This window comes from Strix aluco, chromosome 3 (assembly GCF_031877795.1).
Source record: "Strix aluco isolate bStrAlu1 chromosome 3, bStrAlu1.hap1, whole genome shotgun sequence".
Classification (NCBI taxonomy): domain Eukaryota; kingdom Metazoa; phylum Chordata; class Aves; order Strigiformes; family Strigidae; genus Strix; species Strix aluco.
Window position 1 is genome coordinate 129,798,196 of NC_133933.1, and position 17,489 is coordinate 129,815,684.

Sequence of the window (17,489 nt, forward strand, 5' to 3'; positions counted from 1 at the left end):
TGTGCAAAGCCTGGGACAGCACGGGCTGTCTCCGGGAGCATGTACAGCTCCAAAACACAGATGAAAGGCAGTTGCTATGTGCTGGCCTGCGTGTGTGTGTGTGTAAAGGGTTTATAAATCTGTCCTGAGACCAGGAAATCTCCTGCGCCTTTTAGATTTAAGAGAAGTTGCCTTCCTGTTGTATTCCCAGATAACACAGCTCTGATCAAGCCCACTTGTAAATAGCTTAATAGATTTAATCAGTTCCTTTGGAAAATTTTGTTGCTGCCATAGGGTTTTAATTCGGTCCCAGGGAAAAGCTCTGAGATGACAGTTGCCAAAGTTGGCAGCTTCCACCTCTCCAGACCCCCAAATCGCTGTAACCCACGAGAAACCAGACCCGCAGGGATCCCACTTCTGTGCAGAGCCGCGGGAGAGACCAGGAAACCCAGGCGGATCCTGAACCCGCAGCGCTCACATTTACATACCGCTCTCTCCATCACCTGTAATCTTGACAAGAGTCAATAGGAACACCCAGGCACGTGGTAAATCGCTGCCTACCTGCACAAACACCCCGGCTTGGGATCCGCGCTGGGTTTTTCCCCCCAGTTTGGGGGTTAGATGGGGCAGCGGTGGCCAGCCCAAGGAAATGCCTTCGCATCTCGCACCCCGGCCCACCGGCTTTTCTGGCAGCGCGGAGAGGAAATCCACAATCAGTCAAAGCAGAGCCGCTGCAGCCCTGCAGCCCATGTCAGGGGGTCAGAATCATAAAGGAATCGAGCGACTAAATATATTCCTCGGGGTAGGTTGCAAGGATGAGCTGGGCAAGGGCGTTTCGATCCCGTCGCCTTCCTGGAGATCCTTCGTCCTAGCAGGCAGAACGCTTCTCGGGGGGTCACTTTCCTGCCCTCGTGACCACCAAACTGGGGTTAGTGGGAAATATCGTTGCGTGACAGTGGTGCTTCCATCCCAGCCGGGCTGGGGTGGCTTTGCAGGATGGGGCAGTGCTCCGTAAAAAGCAGTAGCAAGAAAAAGACTGCAAAGTGTCGGACCAGCCCTTCATCTCCCAGTGTCCCAGCGATGGGCAGTGGGGACCAACTGGGGATGTTGCAGCCCCTCTGGGCTGTGCCCAGCCCCATCCCTGCCTGTGTGGCTACTGCAGAGCTCACTCAGGAGCCCAACCAGGCTGGACAAGCCCCCACCAGCAGGTTCACTGTGTCCCATTTTCCTTCCCATATGAGGGGAAGTTGGGGGAACTGGGTGAAAACCTCCATGGGTTGGCAAAGCACAGCCTGGACTAGGGGTTAAAGCAGGAGGTGGGGGGAAAAAGGGGGTACCAGCCTGCAGCACCCACGCCTTGATTTCCGCTTGCAAACAGACTCACTGCGGCTTGCCAAAGCCTGGGGGGGGGGGCCTTTTGCACCCCTATGGGAACCTTTCTTTTGGGACCATTTTCCTTTTCTTACTAGACCACCCCAAAAAGATTTCGGTGCCCTCATGTCCTCTCTCTGCATTTCCCCCAGTTTTGGGGCTCTGAGGTGCGGGGGCGGGGAGCGGCTGGGGCAGTTTGGGGGTGGCAGGGCCATTTCCAACTCCCTCCTCACTCCCCTTCAGCCTTTCAGCGGGCAAAATAAGAAAAAAAAAAAAAAATAATAAAAGGAGGGGGGGGTGGTGCGGGAAACAGAAGGGGGGCGTCAGGTTTGCTGCCCCCCCCCTCCCGGGGGGTGCTGGGCAGAGGGTGGGGAGAAGTTTTTCTCCCCGCGCCATCCTGGCCGGGGCTCAGGAGTTTGCAAACAAGGAGGAGCAGCGAGTACCTTCGGTGTCATTGGAGGAGGCTTTTTCCAAGGAGCTCATAAATACGGGGGAAGGCCGGGCGGGAGGCTGGGACTGCGCGGGGACCCCGAGGGCAGCGCAGCGGGCGGGGAGCGGGGCTGGGGCCGGGGGGGGGCGGCGGGGCCGGGCCATGGCTGCGCTGCTGAGCACCTACCCCTGGCCGGAGCGGCTGGAGGGGGACACGGCCGAGGGGCTCCCCCCGGGGCCGCCCCCACGTTGTCCGCCGGGGGAGAAAAGCTCCGAGAGCCGAATCCGGCGGCCCATGAACGCTTTTATGGTGTGGGCGAAGGACGAGAGGAAACGTCTGGCCGTGCAAAACCCCGACCTGCACAACGCGGAGCTCAGCAAGATGCTCGGTGAGGAGCGGAGGGGTGAGGGGTTTAGGGGTGCGACTCGGGGAGGGGGGGGGTCCGTGCATCCACCCGGTCATCCCCGGGGGTGCAAACCTTGCTCCGAGTCTGGCACCCTGCGGTGTGGGCGCCCACCTGGGCATCCCATGGGGTGCAAACCCCGTCTGGATCTAGTATCCCGGGGGTGGGCACCCTGTCTGGATCCGGTACCCCAGGGTGGGCACCCATGCACTCACCTGGCCATCTCCGGGGTGCAAACCCTGTCTGAATCCTGTACCCCAGGGTGGGCACCCATGTACTCACCTGGCCATCTCCGGGGTGCAAACCCTGTCTGGATCCAGTACCCCAGGATGGGCACCCATGCACCCACCCGGCCATCCCCAGGGGTGCAAACCCTGTCTGGATCCAGTACCCCAGGGTGGGCACCCATCAGCCATCCCTGGGGGTACTAAACCCTGCCCAGATGGGGACCCACGCACTCTCCCTGCCACTCCGTGGGGTGCAAGCCCTGCCCGGGTCTGGCACTGGCACCCTGGGGTGGGCTCATCCTCCTGGCAGCCCCGTGGGATACAAGTGGGTCCGGCACCCAGCGGGTGGGCATCCGTGCACGCCCATGGCCACGCTGTGGGGTGCAAAGCCTGCCCCGAGTCCAGCACCCTGAGACAACATCCACTGGGCTGCCTTGTGGGGTGCAAAGCTTGATGGGGTTCCGCACGCCAGGGAGCAGGCACCCATGCACCCACCCTCCCACCCCGTGGGGTGCAGACCCCAGCTGTGCCCCCCGCTCTGGGTGCGTGCAGCCACCCGGCCACCTCTCAGGGTGCAAAGCCTGATGGTGTCCTGCACCCACGTGCACACCCGGCCACCCCTCGGGTGCAAACGCTGCTGGGGTGCAAACTCCTCGTGCTGCTGGTGCCAGGGATCCCTGGATACTGTGCTAGGGGGGACCCCCAAATTTTCCTGGCCTGCCCCCAAACTAACTAGCCCACCCCAGTATTGCATGGCTAGGCAGCGTGTGTGTATTTCTGCTGTTTCTTTTTGGGGATCACAATCCATTTTGAATACACTTTTGTTTCCCACTCCCCATCCACTATTTCCCCCTTCTCCCAATCCCCATTTTTTATGTGAAACCAAGAGGGCAAACAGAAATAACCAGCCCAGACAGCCTGAGAAAGAGCTGCCCAAATTGCAACACAGCTTTGCTGTCCAGCCTCTTACCCAAAGTTTGTGTTTCCCTGGACAGTTTTGCGGTGTTTTGTTTGGTGGTTTGGGTTTTCTCGTTGCTGCTTTGCCATGCAGCATCTTGGCTTATTAGTGTTATTTCTGCTGTCTCTTTGGCAATGGGAAGGCATCAAACGCTTTGATCTGTATCCTCATTTCTCCCCTGACCCTGAGGAACAGCCTAGGGTAGCCTCACCGTGGGATACAACCCCCCCAGCCCCGGCGCTGCTTCTCTGTCCTGTGTCTTGGGGACATTTTGTGTATCTCAAACAGGGAGCAGCAAGTTCTTGGCACCCGGGTCTCCGTACACACCGGTACAAGTCCTGGCAGGGCACGGGCTGGGACACATCCAGGGATGCCACGTCCTGACCCGCTGCTCAGCCAGGCATGGCCTCGACTGTCCCCGCTCAGCAGTCGGGCTTTCCAAGCCAGAGAGGCATTGCAAGATCAGGCCACGGAGCTGGGGGAGTTTATTTGCCCTGATTTATTCACAGAGCCTTGGGATGGGGGGAGTTTCAGTAGGGTGGTTTCAGTACCCCCCTTCTTGACCCTCCCGCTGCCGTCTCATCCTCCTGCGGGGTTGGCAGGCTGCGTCCTTCCTGTTCGGATATTGGGAGCGCCAACCTTGCCCTTGGGTTGGGTTCTTGTGAGCTTTGGGAGGCAGCCCCCTTTCCCCCCCGATACGGCCGCCGCGGGCGCTCAGGGGAGTTTCGTTCTCCGTTTCAGGCAAGTCCTGGAAGGCTCTGAGCCTCTCGCAGAAGCGTCCCTACGTGGAGGAGGCCGAGCGGCTGCGGGTGAAGCACATGCAAGATTACCCCAACTACAAATACCGGCCCCGGCGGAAGAAGCAGGTCAAGCGGATCTGCAAGCGGGTGGACCCCGGGTTTTTGCTGGGCAGCCTGACGCGGGACCAAAACGCGGTGCCGGAGAAGCGGACCTGCGGCCGGGCTGGGGGGGACAAAGAGGGGCCGGGTGAGTACCCCCCTCGCCCAGGGCTGCCGCCCGTCCGGGGATACCGGGAGGCCCCGGGCAGCGGCAGCAGCACCAGCGTGGACACCTACCCCTACGGGCTGCCCACCCCCCCGGAGATGTCTCCGCTGGACGCCATAGACCCCGAGCAGAGCTTCTTCTCCTCGCCCTGCCCCGACGAGCATCACCGCTCCCACCTCACCGGAGCCACCTACTCCCCGGAGTACGCGGGCAGCTCCCTCCCGTGCAACCACCACCCTCTCAGCCCCATGCCGCAGCCAGCCACCTGCATGATCCCCCCGGCCTCCAGCTGCCCTCCCCTTCCTCCTCCTCCTCCTCCCAGCTACTACACACCTGCCTTCCCCCCCCTGCACCCTCCTAGCCTCCATGCCCACCTGGGCCAGCTCTCCCCGCCACCCGACCACCACAGCTTTGACACCTTGGACCAGCTGAGCCAAGCCGAGCTTCTGGGGGAGATGGACCGCAACGAGTTCGACCAGTATCTCAACAACCCCGGCCACAGCGACCACCATGGCGGGGTCTTGGTCAACGGACACGTCCCAGCGTCTGGCACCTCCCACACCTCCGAGACCAGCCTCATCTCTGTCCTGGCCGATGCCACGGCCACCTACTACAATAACTACAGCGTCTCCTAGAACCCCGGCCGGGGCCGCCTGGACCGGCCGAGGAAGGACCCGACACAGTATTACGAGGCGTTGCTCCCCGGGGACATCGCTCACCGCCCCTCAGGGTGACCAAGTCCGAACCGTGAGGACCATGGAGTCTCCTTGGTGGTGTAGGTAAAGGATTTCAATCGTTGGCTCACCACCGGTGCAAAGCCTCGGGTGCTCTGCTCCGAACATGGCCAGGGGGGATTTCTCAATGCCAAAGCCCTTTGGCCAAGTCCCTCTTCCAAAGCAGAGATGTTCCTGGGAGCACGGGAAGGCTTCCCCCCTATTTCGGGGCACCCCCAACTCTGCTTTGGAGTCAGGAGGGTGGCAGCATCCCGTAAACAGCAGGGGCAAAACCTCCTGGAAGGGGAAAGGCAGGGATGGGGAGAAAAGGGAAGATTTTGGTAAAGGGGCGCATGCTCTGCAAGCGTGCTTTGCTCTCAGCTCCCAGCATCGGCGTTGCTGAGGCCACCCTGACCTGCCCTGGCAGGGGTTAAACCCCCCCATCCCTCTGCCCCCAGACCAGGAGTTGGGAGCTTCATCCCTCGGGACATCCAGAGGGGACAGATGAGACACCAGGGATGGTGGGACACCAGGGATGGTGGGACAGCAGGGTTGATTGGTGGGACACAAACCAGGGATGCTGCCGGGCTGGCCCCAGGGATGCACGGGGAGGGCGGGGGGTGCAGGGGGGCAGCCAGCCCCGAGGACGCTCTGCCTGTGTGTTCTGGAGGAGGGTAGGATCAGGGCTTGGAAAAGCAGGATCCAGCCAGCACCCACCCCTCCCATGGCTTCCCCTTGGCCTCCCAGCAAAAACGCTCCCAAAGGGCTGGGAACGGGTCCTGGGATGAGCATTTTGGCAAAGAGGTGATGATGTAGCAGACACGTTTTTTTAATCAAACGTCCTTTGAAGGCAAACGCTTCACGTTTCGAGCCGCAGTGCCCAATGCCTCTTCTAACTCCGGCGTATTATTGCTTGTAATAAAGCTGTACATTGATTTATTCCTTCCATTATTCCTCCCCTTGGATTTTGTATTGCTCGAGTTCTCTTCCTTTTCATAAAGATGAAGCTTTATTTTAAATCAGTTATATGACATGATTAATCTTAGTGTTTACTGTATGGCACTTGGTAATGATTAGTTAGTAGCGTGGCTATGATTTTCTGGTTTCAATCCCGAACATGTATTAATAATAATTGCAAATAATACTTAAAAAGACCCACAACTTCACAGGTTTTTAAGCTAATACATTCCATCTTTTTTGTGTGACTCTATGCATTTTGAATGAGTGTAGATATGAGTTTGCATAAAATATTTAATTTAAATAAATATGTTTTTATACGATGATTGTTTTATGATTTAAATTGCTGTAGCTATTGACAAAGTTTTCAAAACAGAAACATTTCCTGTGCGAGTGCTATTTTTTTAATTTTTTTTTTTTGTTGGTATTTTCAGCCAAACTTTTCTACTTCCATTTTTTTAAATAAAAAAGATCTGTGGTTATCTTTACAAATTGTGGATTGCTTTCTCACAAACCGACTCGAGGCATGACGTGTGCCTACCTTCACTTTTCGTGGTGTGTCTCAGGAGCAGCAAGTCACTTTGATGGCCTTGATCCTGCTTTTGCCATCTCATTCATATGGCCTTTTAGTGCCAGGTCCTGTGTAGATCTTACAGTGAAGTTAAGGCAGAGCTTTGCCTTTGGCATGTTAGTGAGCACAAAGAATGCTGCCTATTTATGGAGCAAGTGCCAATGCCTGGAGTGTAGTTTTTATTCACATTTAAGGCTGCCTTACACAGTTTGTGCTGATGCACAGTTTAAGATGCTCCACAGCATGAGGGCCACGTAAGGGGTCCTCTGTGCGAATGCAGATCAAGGCAATGAGGCCTGAGAAACGGAGGGTGGGTCAAATTTGGGGAGCTGCATCAAGGGCACTCTTGTAGCTGGATGTTGAGTAGTGTCCTTCAGGCATTGCTAGCAAAGAGAAAAGCTTAGTCTTTGCGGTCCATGGACCAACATCACAGCCTGCTCTTGCCAGACATTAAATTAGGCTGTGTCCCTGTGATCCTTCAGGTTAAGCATGCACACCTCCCAAAGCAGTGTCCTCCCAGGCTGTGTCCTCCTGCCTGGCCTCAAAAAGTGGAGGAGCAAGTTTCCTAATGCACTTTGTGATGCCCACCTATGGGTGTGGGCTGGAAGAGGTCTCCAGAGGCCACTCAACCCAAACCAACCCAACCCAACTGGGCTGGCTGGCCTCCCATAAATGTCTTATCTTGGACTCAAGGAGACCATGGAAGGCTACATGAATATTTGGGGAGGCACCAACATGCCGCTGTCCTGTGTTTATGGTCCTCCTTCATCTGTCACTTGTGGCCCCCCTGGACACAGCCCTGCCATCACAGAATCATCTCGGTTGGAAAAGACCTTGAAGATCCTCCAGTCCAACCATTAACTTCACACTGACCGTTCTCAACTCCACCAGATCCCTCAGCACTGGGTCAACCCGACTCTTCAACACCTCCAGGGATGGGGATTCCACCCCCGCCCTGGGCAGCCCATTCCAACGCCCAACAACCCCTTCTGCAAAGAAATCCTTCCTAATATCCAGTCTAACCCTGCCCTGGCGCAGCTTGAGGCCATTCCCTCTTGTCCTATCGCTTGTTCCTTGGCTCAAGAGACTCATCCCCCCTCTCTGCACCCTCCTTTCAGGGAGTTGGAGAGGGCCATGAGGTCTCCCCTCAGCCTCCTCTTCTCCAGACTAAACCCCCCCAGTTCCCTCAGCCGCTCCCCATCACACCTGTGCTCCAGACCCTGCACCAGCTCCGTTGCCCTTCTCTGGACACGCTCGAGTCATTCAATGGCCTTTTTGGAGTGAGGGGACCAAAACTGAACCCAGTCATCGAGGTGCAGCCTCTTCCTTTGCCCATCACCCATTGCTCAGGCATCCCAACCCACCCTTGGCCCCGTACAGCTAGTTTCCCTTTTAGAGGGAATGAAATGGATATCTGTGGGTGTCCTGCTGGCACCATGGACTGTGGTGGCTCTTGCACAGGGCATGACACTCGGTGCAGTGCCAAGATGGCTGGTGCTGCAGCCTGGCTGGGGCAGCGTCGCTCTTCCACAAGGATTTGTGAATCAGCCTGCCGGGCTGGAGGGAGGGAGGTGCCATGAGCCTGTTTGGCCTCTCTGCCCAGCAGCGTTGACTCACATGGGACCATGCCAGGAGCAGCAGTAGGGCTGGAGAAGTCCTGCTCCTCCCGTCTCCTGCTCTGCCCACAATCCCTGTGGTGCCCCAGGCCCGAGGGACACTGGCAGCCCCCCAGCAGCACATTAAAAATTGTTCATAGGGAGGGATGTGCATGTTCAAACTTGGATCTACCTTTGAACCAGCAAATCCAAGGGGATGGTCCCTCCCCAGCAGGCTCTCATCAGAGGGGCACCCACCCCAGGTCACTCTGCAAATGTCCCTTTCTGCCAGGTCTGCTGCAGGGGCAGCTGAGAATGGTGGAATGAGTTTTGTAACTGCTGTGGTGAGGGGGCACAGAGCACACCCCACATCCCCCCAACAAGGCCAGCTCCTGCTGTTGCCACCAGTATGCCTGATTTGGGCTGTTGCAGTTATCCCCCCTGATGGGACCCTCTCTCTGGGACTTTGGCTGCTCCCGCCTGTCCTGCTCCTTGTTTCGATGCCCCGAGCAGTGATGGGATCAACTAAAACACCCCGTGAGCCTCTTCTCCACCTTCCCTCCTCACCAACAGAGTCACATTTGGGGTTGGTGGAGGCAAAGCCCATCCCAAGAGCTCCCGGCAGCATCTGCGCCGGTGGCTGGAGTCTGGTTTCCTCGGGAAAAGGGTTTTCTCTGTGCATCCCAGCCCCGAGCAGCTCGCCAGGCTGGGATGCATGGAGACTCCCCCGAGTCAAGCCTGTCCCCACTTGCTCAACCCAGAGCCACGTGAGGAGAGGTGGGAGCGTGTCCCCATGCTCTCTGCACGTCAGGAACAGCTACAGGCCCCAACCGGGATCTGGGGCCCCCCCAGGGCGTTGGGAGCTGCAGCCAAGGCGAGGTGCGGCTCCCTGGGAGCCAGGGCTCGCCGGACGGATCTGGGCACACGCCCAGTGCCGGGAGCAGCCGGCTTCCACCTCCCAGGACACCAGCAGCTGAGATGAAGTTTGGGAGTGGAGCCATTCTCCCCTTCTCCAGCAGGATGGAAAATGCAACACTATGGGTTGCCCCCCACCCTGCAGCATGTTTTAGGGATGCAGGGCGTTGTTGCAGGGATCAGTCAGAAAAGAAGTGGCTGAGAGAGGTGAGAAGGAGCCTTTTTTGCTTGGAAAATGGACATCCCTGCAGAAGACTGATGGCCATGGTGGTTTACGGATGTTGGGGGGGGGTCTCCACCCCAAGAGAGATTCATTCTGCATCACTCCTAGGCATGTTTCTCCTCCCTCCCCATCCCAAACCCACGAGCCCAAGGCTGTCTCTGTGCATGTCGAGGAGCTTTGTGGTTTGTGGGCTGCTTTCTCCAGGCTGGTATGGGCTGGGAACCAGCAGGAAAATCAAATCAGGGCTGCAGGAAGGGATAAGGTAACCTCACATCACATTTGGACTCCTGCTCAGGGTTGTCAAGTTGGGCCAGGGCAAGGGTGTCTCCCTGCCAGGAGGTGGCCAGGGTGTGAGTCCTCTGCCCCCAGTGTCCAGTGGGCCAGGCCAGCCCTTGGCCCCCGTGGCTGTGCAGATCATGGTGCTGGGCACTGGGAGCGGGGATGAGGTCACCTTCCCGGATAGCGCTGGGATTCGGGCTGGCTGGGAGCTGCGGTGTGTGTCATGCCCTGGCCCTCCCGGGATGGGCGATTTCCTTTGCAACCCTTGAGCAGGTGGTGGCTTCTCTCCGTCCTCACTCCATCAGCCACATCTGCTTGTCCCAGTGCCACTGGGCAGGGGTAGACCCTGATGACAGTCATGTGACTACTCCATGCCTCAGTTTCCCTGTTTGTAAAACAGAGAGAATACTTCCTTCCCTCCCATCCTTTTTCTGACCAGCGGTGGGACATGAACTGTCTCTTACCAAGAGTTTGAACAGGACCTAATGTTTGTGCTGCCCTTAATACAAGGGGTCTCTACCCCATGTGAGGGCTCTGGATGCTGCTAATAAATTAGCTGGGATATGATTTTTTTCCATCGCTCTCAAAGCAGAAGCAAGGGAGGGAAGTAGAGGCAGAGAAGGGGAGACTTGACCAAGGTCAGCCTGCAAATCAGTGGCAGACCCTAGGGAAGACCCTCAATACCACCAACTCCCCAAAATCCTCTTTTGCCCCCATCAACCCCTTTCTGCTCATGGGTAAACACCCTCCCCCTCCATCTCTTTTTGCCCCCATCCCACCCTGACTCTGAACCCTGCAGGGAGCCACGCAGGGAGGACAGGTTCAGGCCCTCCCTCCCGTCCCTCCAGAGGAGGGAATGAGACAAGCTGCTGAGTGGTTTCCTGCCCGGCACTGCCAATGGGAGATGCTTGGGGTGCCGGGAGCAGGGGAGGATGTATCCGGAGCTGAGTGTTTCCTGGCAGATAAGGCCAGCCCCTCCTGCCCGGATGTTATGAGTCCAGGTCCTACCTCCACGTTTCAAGCAAAGGGGCCGAGGAAAGGCTTGGATGTTTATGTCAAGGAAAAATAACTTCTCCCTCTGTGTACAATCCTCCGGCTCCCCCAGGGCTACATGTGGGAGGGTAAATGCTGGGAATGGGAAAACGGGAATGAGGGGATGGAGGTGGGTGATGGGGGAGAAGGGGTTGGCCCCAGGGCAGGAGGGCTGTGAGTAGGCTGGGCAGGGGGGTCCCTTCCTCCCTGCTGGGTGGGAGGGTGTCAAGGCAAAGTCAGGGGGTAGCCCAGGGCTGGATATGAAGATTCAACCCTGTGGGCTCAGGCTCAGCATCAATCCAGAGTCACCTTGGTGACAACCCAGTTGGCTGAATGCAGCATGTCACCTCTGGTACCCACCTGGGGGAGATCCAGCCCCCAGTCAGGACTTGCTCAGAAGAGCCCCTTCAAGGTAGGAGCTAAGACCACCCACACCAGCCTCTGTGACTGAAGGTCCAGGGTTGGCTCCTGCCCACGTTCTCACCCAGAGACTCAGAGATGTTGAAAGAAGGAAGAAAGTGGAAGAGTTGGGTCAAACAGCCCAGCAGCACCTATCTAGCTGGGGATAGGTTGTGCAGTGGGTATGGAAGGAATGAGATAAATAGGGATATTCTCCCAGGGACAGACATCCATCTTTTTGCAATAAATCAGTAAAATCCAGTGTTGGATGGACCATCTTCTTTTAGATGCAGCTTGGGCGCTCCTACAGCCCTTCTGGGACAATCCACAGAGCTCAAGACAAAACCTCCACACTGCCTGAAGGCCAGTACAACTTCAGAGTCACCTCTGGACATGGGAAGGGACACAGAGAGACCTGCACTAGGCCCACACTGGTCAAGAAACCAGGACAGGGAAGATCCTCAGCCCTTAACAGCAATCCTCCACACCGTGAAATTATCATAGCCCCCAGCAGAGTGGTGCTCAGGCCAACAAGTCTTCCCCCAACTCTGGGGTGGAGGTAGCCAAGGATGTCTCCAGGGAAGAAGTGGATGTGGCCACCTGGTTTGAATGTGGCCAGACCAACCCAGGGACCTCAAGGCCAAACAGCTGAGTCTGGGCACTACCAGAGAGTGTACAGACATTTTTTTGCTAGCATTGAGCAACTTCTGACTGAGAGTTTTGTCTTTGGCATCAACAGAGAGAAGTCTGACAAAAGACAAAATCTGGCAGTCTCCTGGCCAGGGTGGTTTACGAGAACTGAGCTGGCTCCCCACCCCTGTTTACTCCTATGTCAATGAAAGAGGAAACGCTGGGGGTCCCATTTCCCTCACAGTGGGGCAGAGAGAGGGCTGTGGAGGACACCCCGAGAGAAAGGAGAGAGGGGAAACCCCTTCTCTTCCTCCTCCTCAGAGCTTGGGGAGCCCATGAGCGTCTCCGCCGGCAGCTGAAGGGCATCTGAGGAGCATTACTGCGTGCAGGAAGAGTTTGGAGTCAAGAAGGCTCATGCTGGAGACCTGACCCGTGCCCTCCTTCCAGGTCTCCCACCCGTCTTCCCTCAGCACCCCAAATGTCCCCCTCCACCCACCCAGCCATCTGGGACGCACCCTGCCTCGGCAAGCCCAAGATGTTGTTCTTTCCTTTTGATTTCCAGGAGCTCCTACTTGGCCCCCAGAGCTTCACAGCAAACAAAACATCAGAAGCCAGGGCTGGCGGCGCAGGAAGGAAACCCGCTCACGTGGGGGCTGAGTCACGATCCCACTGCTCCCTCCCGGCATCCCAGGGAACGGGCAGCATCGGGTACCAAGTCCCACTGCCCCTGTGACCAGCTAGGGCACCAAAAATCCTTCTCCACCACTACCACCACCCTATTTTCTTGTTTTGAGAAACAAAACACTGCTTTGGTGTTTTTTCCTTCAGCCTGAGTGGGTAAAACTGGGTTTGCTTCCCCAGCAAGGGAAGAGTCTTCATGCTGCCCTTTTGGTCCTCGGCCAAAATCCAGGGAGGATGCTGAAAACCTTAGTTTAAAACAGCCTCCTCAGCACCTCTGACCTGGGACCAGCTATGTGATTTTCTGCTGTCAGGGACAGGCTTCTCGTCTTCAGCATCACACGATACCACAAAGATTGTCACCACTCAGACCCCTCTGGAGTAGCAAAGGCCTGAGGTCCAATTTGTCTCTGAACCCAGGAGCACCATGAGCTCTGGTCTAGAGGGGACAGTATTCCCAACTCTACCCCTCTCATTTACAGGAGATATGAGATATACATATATATACATGTGCACATACACACAGAGGAGATATCACCACACACACATATATATATACACACACATGCGCCAAATCTGGTGCGACCTAAGGCTGCTGCAGCCTGTGATGTTTTTTCTGACAGGGGAAGGAAAGCGTGTCTGAAGATGAGTATAAGAACGAGGCAAGCGGAACAATCCACCCCAGCTCCTCTCCCTCCTCAGACCACCTGCAACTCAGGACTTTGTGAGCTCTGTTTTGACTTGCCCTCAGTGGGATTTGCACAGTTGTGGGTTTAAAAGTTTAGTACCCTTCACAACCCCACTCCGTGTGAAGAACCACCTCCTCCTGTTGCTTTGAACCTGCCACCTGCCAAGTTTGTTTGATGCTGTATTTCTCCAGTTATGTTATTCCTTATTTACCCTGTCTGGGCCACACATAATTTTGTAACCATATATCATATCCCACCCCTTTAGCCATCTCTTTCCCAGTCTGGAGACCTCCAGTCTTCCTCTCTGTGTATCAGTCTACCTTGGGAGTGCTGAGACTTGATTTGCTCATGATTCACTTCAGGAATATTTGTCAAGCACAGAGGACAGGTGCTGCAGAGGGAGACTTTTGTGTTGTAGCATTTCAAAAGCTTTAAACTATCATTATGTGCGGGGAGACTGGGTGGAGGAGACACCGAGGGATGCTGGGTGGGTGTGGGAGTGGTGGCAGGCACTGCGAGCCACAAGTGGGAGGCTGGGGGTGGGACCTGGTCTGAGCGAGACAGGAGACGAGGAGTTGGGGTGCTGGGGACAGGATTAGATGGTGAAAGAGCTCGAGAAAGCAGCCAAGGAGGGAGGAGGTGGGTGTGAACAACCATGGTCTGGCAAAGAAGGGTAGGGCTGGGAAGGAACAGAGCATGACTGGAAGGAACAAATGTTGGATGAGGAACCAGAAGATGGAGGAGAAAAGGACCAGAGTAGTGTAAGGAACCTTCTGGAGGGAGACTGGACTGGTAAAGAGAGAGGTGTGTCATCAGGATCTGCTGGACCAGGTGGAGATGACAGAACTTACAGTAGGGATGAAGGCTGTTAATAGAAAACAAACAAGAGAGAGACCAATGGCCCAAGGTGGAGAAGAAATGATTGGGCTGCCCATGCATGGCCAAGCCAGAGTACAGAGGTCAGACTAGCCATGGCCTGAAGAAAGCAGCGAGCCCTGGTCTCCTTTTCCACAGCTGTCAGCACAGACCGGTGAAAGCCTCAGCAGAGTACACATCCCATGTGTCCTCTTCAGAGCTGACCTGGGACAGGTGACATTCTCCTGCTGTGCCCCAGTGGCACGGTAGTTCCAGAGGCTCTGATGGCTCTATGGATGCATCTATGCAGGAAAATAAACAGGTCAGCTCTGAGCCCAACTGGTCCATCCTTCCTACTGAACCATCTCAACATCCAATAAGAGGATGACAGCACCCAAACTGCCTACGGTGAATGCCCTCTGGCTTTCTGCTACAAATAACTGGAAGGTCATTGCAGAAGCGTGTGCACCCCTGATCCTGGTCCTATTCATTTATGAGTATAAATGCAGGCTGGGGCCCTTGAGTAGTGCTGGAGTGTGGGATTTGGGTGGATTTGTCTGTTGGGCTCTTACAACCATAGAAAACATTCCCGCTTCCCTCCCCCATGCACAGGAGGATGGAAGAAGTGTTGCAGTTGCAGTGTCAAGTATTCCAGAGTTAGGAAATGCCAGGCTGGAGCATGTTTGTGCAACTTCTCTGCTTCTTCCAGGTGCCAGGCGTTGCAGGAGACCCAGAGCTGCAGGAGATCCTGTGATGCGTTCAGGCAGTGAAAGGCACTCGTTGCACGATCACATTGCAGGAACACACATGAACTTTCCCCCTGCCCTGCTTTGACCACTGTTTCAGCTCACAGACAGATTTGGATGCATCCACTCAACGTGCAACGTTTAACTGAGCCTGCCAGGTCCCTCCCCAGTGATTGCACAGATCTGGGCAAGTCTGATCAGTGATTTAAGGTGGGATTTACTTCCCAGACATGCCCAGCTATCTCCACTGAGGTCCTAGGGTAGCAGGGCTCCCAACTTGAACACCACAGCAGAGGCATCAGTTAAATGGCTGAACCTAGACCACAGCCCCTCAGTAATGAGAAGCTGCTGGATTCATTCTTCTTTCATGTGATACCCACCTCTAGGCCTTATTTCCTTCTTGCTCTATATGCCCTGCTGCAAAAGCAGAGTATTTGGCTATCCTGATGTTTGTCCTGCCAATATGCTGGTGCTGCACAAACTCAGCCATTTCCTTGAACCCCAGTGAACCAAGGTGTTGGAGAGATGGATGAGTTGTCATCAGCTTGGGATGTTGGAGGCCCACTGGTCAGTCTCTATTCAGCAACTCAAATCTCAAGACCCTGGTGTATGGTAGCCTGGAGAAAAGGAGAGTCAGGGGAGACCTTATGGCCTTCAACATCTACCTGAACAGAGGTTGTAGCAAGGTGGGTGTTGGTCTCTTCTCCCAAGTAACAAGCAATAGGACAAGAGTAAATGGCCTCAAGTTGTGCTAGGGCAGGTTTAGATTGGATATTAGGAAAAATTTCTTCACCAAAAGTGTTGTCAAGTGTTGGAACAGACTGCCCAGGGAAGTGGTGGAGTCACCATCCCTGGAGATATTTAAAAGACGTGTAGATGTGGCAGTTGGGGACATGGTTTAGTGGTGGACTTGTCAGTGTGAGGTTTAAGGTTGGACTTGATGATCTTAAAGGTCTTTTCCAACCTAAATTATTCTATGATTCTACGACAGAGTCTTACATATCCTTAACTGCCCAGAGAGTGCAGAAGTTGTATTTTCTGCTGAAAGGAGAAGCAGGAATGAATGAGTCTTGCTGAAAAAACAGCAGAGAACACAAAACCGTTTGTCGCTCCCAGCCACACCATGTCAGTGCATTGACAGCTTGGTTTTGTAAGACTGGGTGGATGGGGTGATAGAAATGCCAAGAAATACTGCTACTGGCTCGGTGGCCTCCAATTTCCAAGAACGCAGTACATGATCATTTGGCATGTGCAGGCATAACTTTCTGTTTTGTCCGCATCTCAGATTTCAAGAGCTCATGCGTTGCTTTGTGTTAAGCATTTGCATTCCTAGGACATGTTCCTAGCACTACTCCAGCTCGTTTACATGGAGTAAAAAGACCAGAGGAGGTAAGGGACCTTGCCTTGAGGGCTGGTCTGCGATAACGGGTTGGTCTACAATAAAGAGTCGATCTACAATAATGTGCACAGAAGGACCTGGTGGGGCTGCAGAGCAGCAGGACATTTCATTACAGTTTGGCCATTTTGAGACATGCCAAAATCTCCAGGTCTCCAGTAGCTGAGAGTCAGGAGGAGACAGACTCACCCACTTCTGACTTTCCGGAGCAACACCAGAGCCCTGACTAGAGTAGGTGCAGAGCTTTCTGGTGGAGCAAGGATTAAGAAGTCTGTTGTGAACCCTTAACACTCAAGCCTCCAAATAAACACAGTTGTCCTCCCAGGAGCCTGTCTTGGTGGTGAACGATACAAGTGAGGCCCAGTGCTGAAAATGTCTGTTGTCTCCACCCCTCTGAGGAAGACGCTGCCTGATTCCCCTCCTCCATCTGTTGATTATAACGCTGACATGACTGAGTGCAGAGCAGGACTGTATTTCTAAACTGGGATGTCTAGGGTTCCCTTGAAACAGATGGCTTCATGGCTAGTGTCTTCTTCTGGAGTCTCAGCTCCAGGATCTCAAAGGTGGCCTGGATCTCAGCCTGGAAAATCTCATGCATGGATTCTACCTTGCCACTGATCACCTCTTTTATGAGCCCTCCAGTCTCTGAAGGAGCACAAGAAATGCAGGAAGGTTGGGGCTTCTCTTTTTAGAGTTTCTTGTTGCCGACAAATTGACACAGGTCCAAGCAGAGGATTATCTTTTGTGGTAATCCTCTTGAAACATATGTATGAGGAGGGCCTGAGATCTGGGTTTGCTGAGGTTGGAGAAGACAAGGCTCAGGGAAGATCTTATTGCTGCTTTCAGCTACCTAATGGGGGGCTGTAGAGAAGACAGAGAGTCTCTTGTGAAAGGTGTGCAGAAAAGGATAAAATGCAATGAACATAAGTTGCAGCAAGTGAAATTCTGAAAGTAGTTAAGCCTGGGGACAAGGTCCCACAGTGGCCATGGAATCTCTGTCCCTGGAGATAGTGAAGGCTCAAATTATCAAGGTCCTGAGTAACCTGCTCTAATTGGCCCTGCTTTGAGAGGGGGAGCGGTTGGACTGGAAATCCCCAGAGGTCCCTCCTAACCTGAATTATCCTACAGTTCTCCTTTGTAAATCTTACAACTCTCTTCTCTCCCAGCATGTAGGACTCACCTTCCTGGATGCCTAGAGAGGGGTGTCCCTTTCAAAAAGGGATCCTTTCCATAAGGACATCTTGTGGGGTAACATACCTTGGTGAATGCACAGTGTCCAAGTCCCTTTGGGACCCTGTAAGCCAAGGATGGGTGATAGTCAGATCCAGCCTGGTGCAGCAGCTTCTCACAGGAATGTTGAGGCTGTAAGGGATGTCTGGAGTTCCTATATGAGATCTGTGACAGATCTTTTCTGAGATGGAGGCCAAGGTTTGAGGCA

General features: G+C 54.8%; 1 protein-coding gene across 1 annotated transcript; it reads left to right on the forward strand.

Annotated features, from left to right (window-relative positions):
- The first annotated feature begins 1,920 nt into the window (after positions 1-1,920).
- Positions 1,921-6,535, forward strand: SOX7 (SRY-box transcription factor 7). The gene is made up of 2 exons (XM_074820280.1): positions 1,921-2,168; positions 4,110-6,535. Exons 1-2 carry the CDS (start codon positions 1,943-1,945, stop codon positions 5,006-5,008), a joined length of 1,125 nt encoding a protein of 374 aa, XP_074676381.1. The 5' UTR covers positions 1,921-1,942; the 3' UTR covers positions 5,009-6,535.
- Positions 6,536-17,489: the final 10,954 nt, after the last annotated feature.

Coding starts and splice junctions, on each gene's coding strand:
- SOX7 (XM_074820280.1), top strand. CDS start 1,943: ATGGCTGCGCTGCTGAGCACCTACCCCTGGCCGGAGCGGCTGGAGGGG. Junction 2,169..4,109: donor GGAGCTCAGCAAGATGCTCG/GTGAGGAGCGGA, acceptor TCTCCGTTTCAG/GCAAGTCCTGGAAGGCTCTG.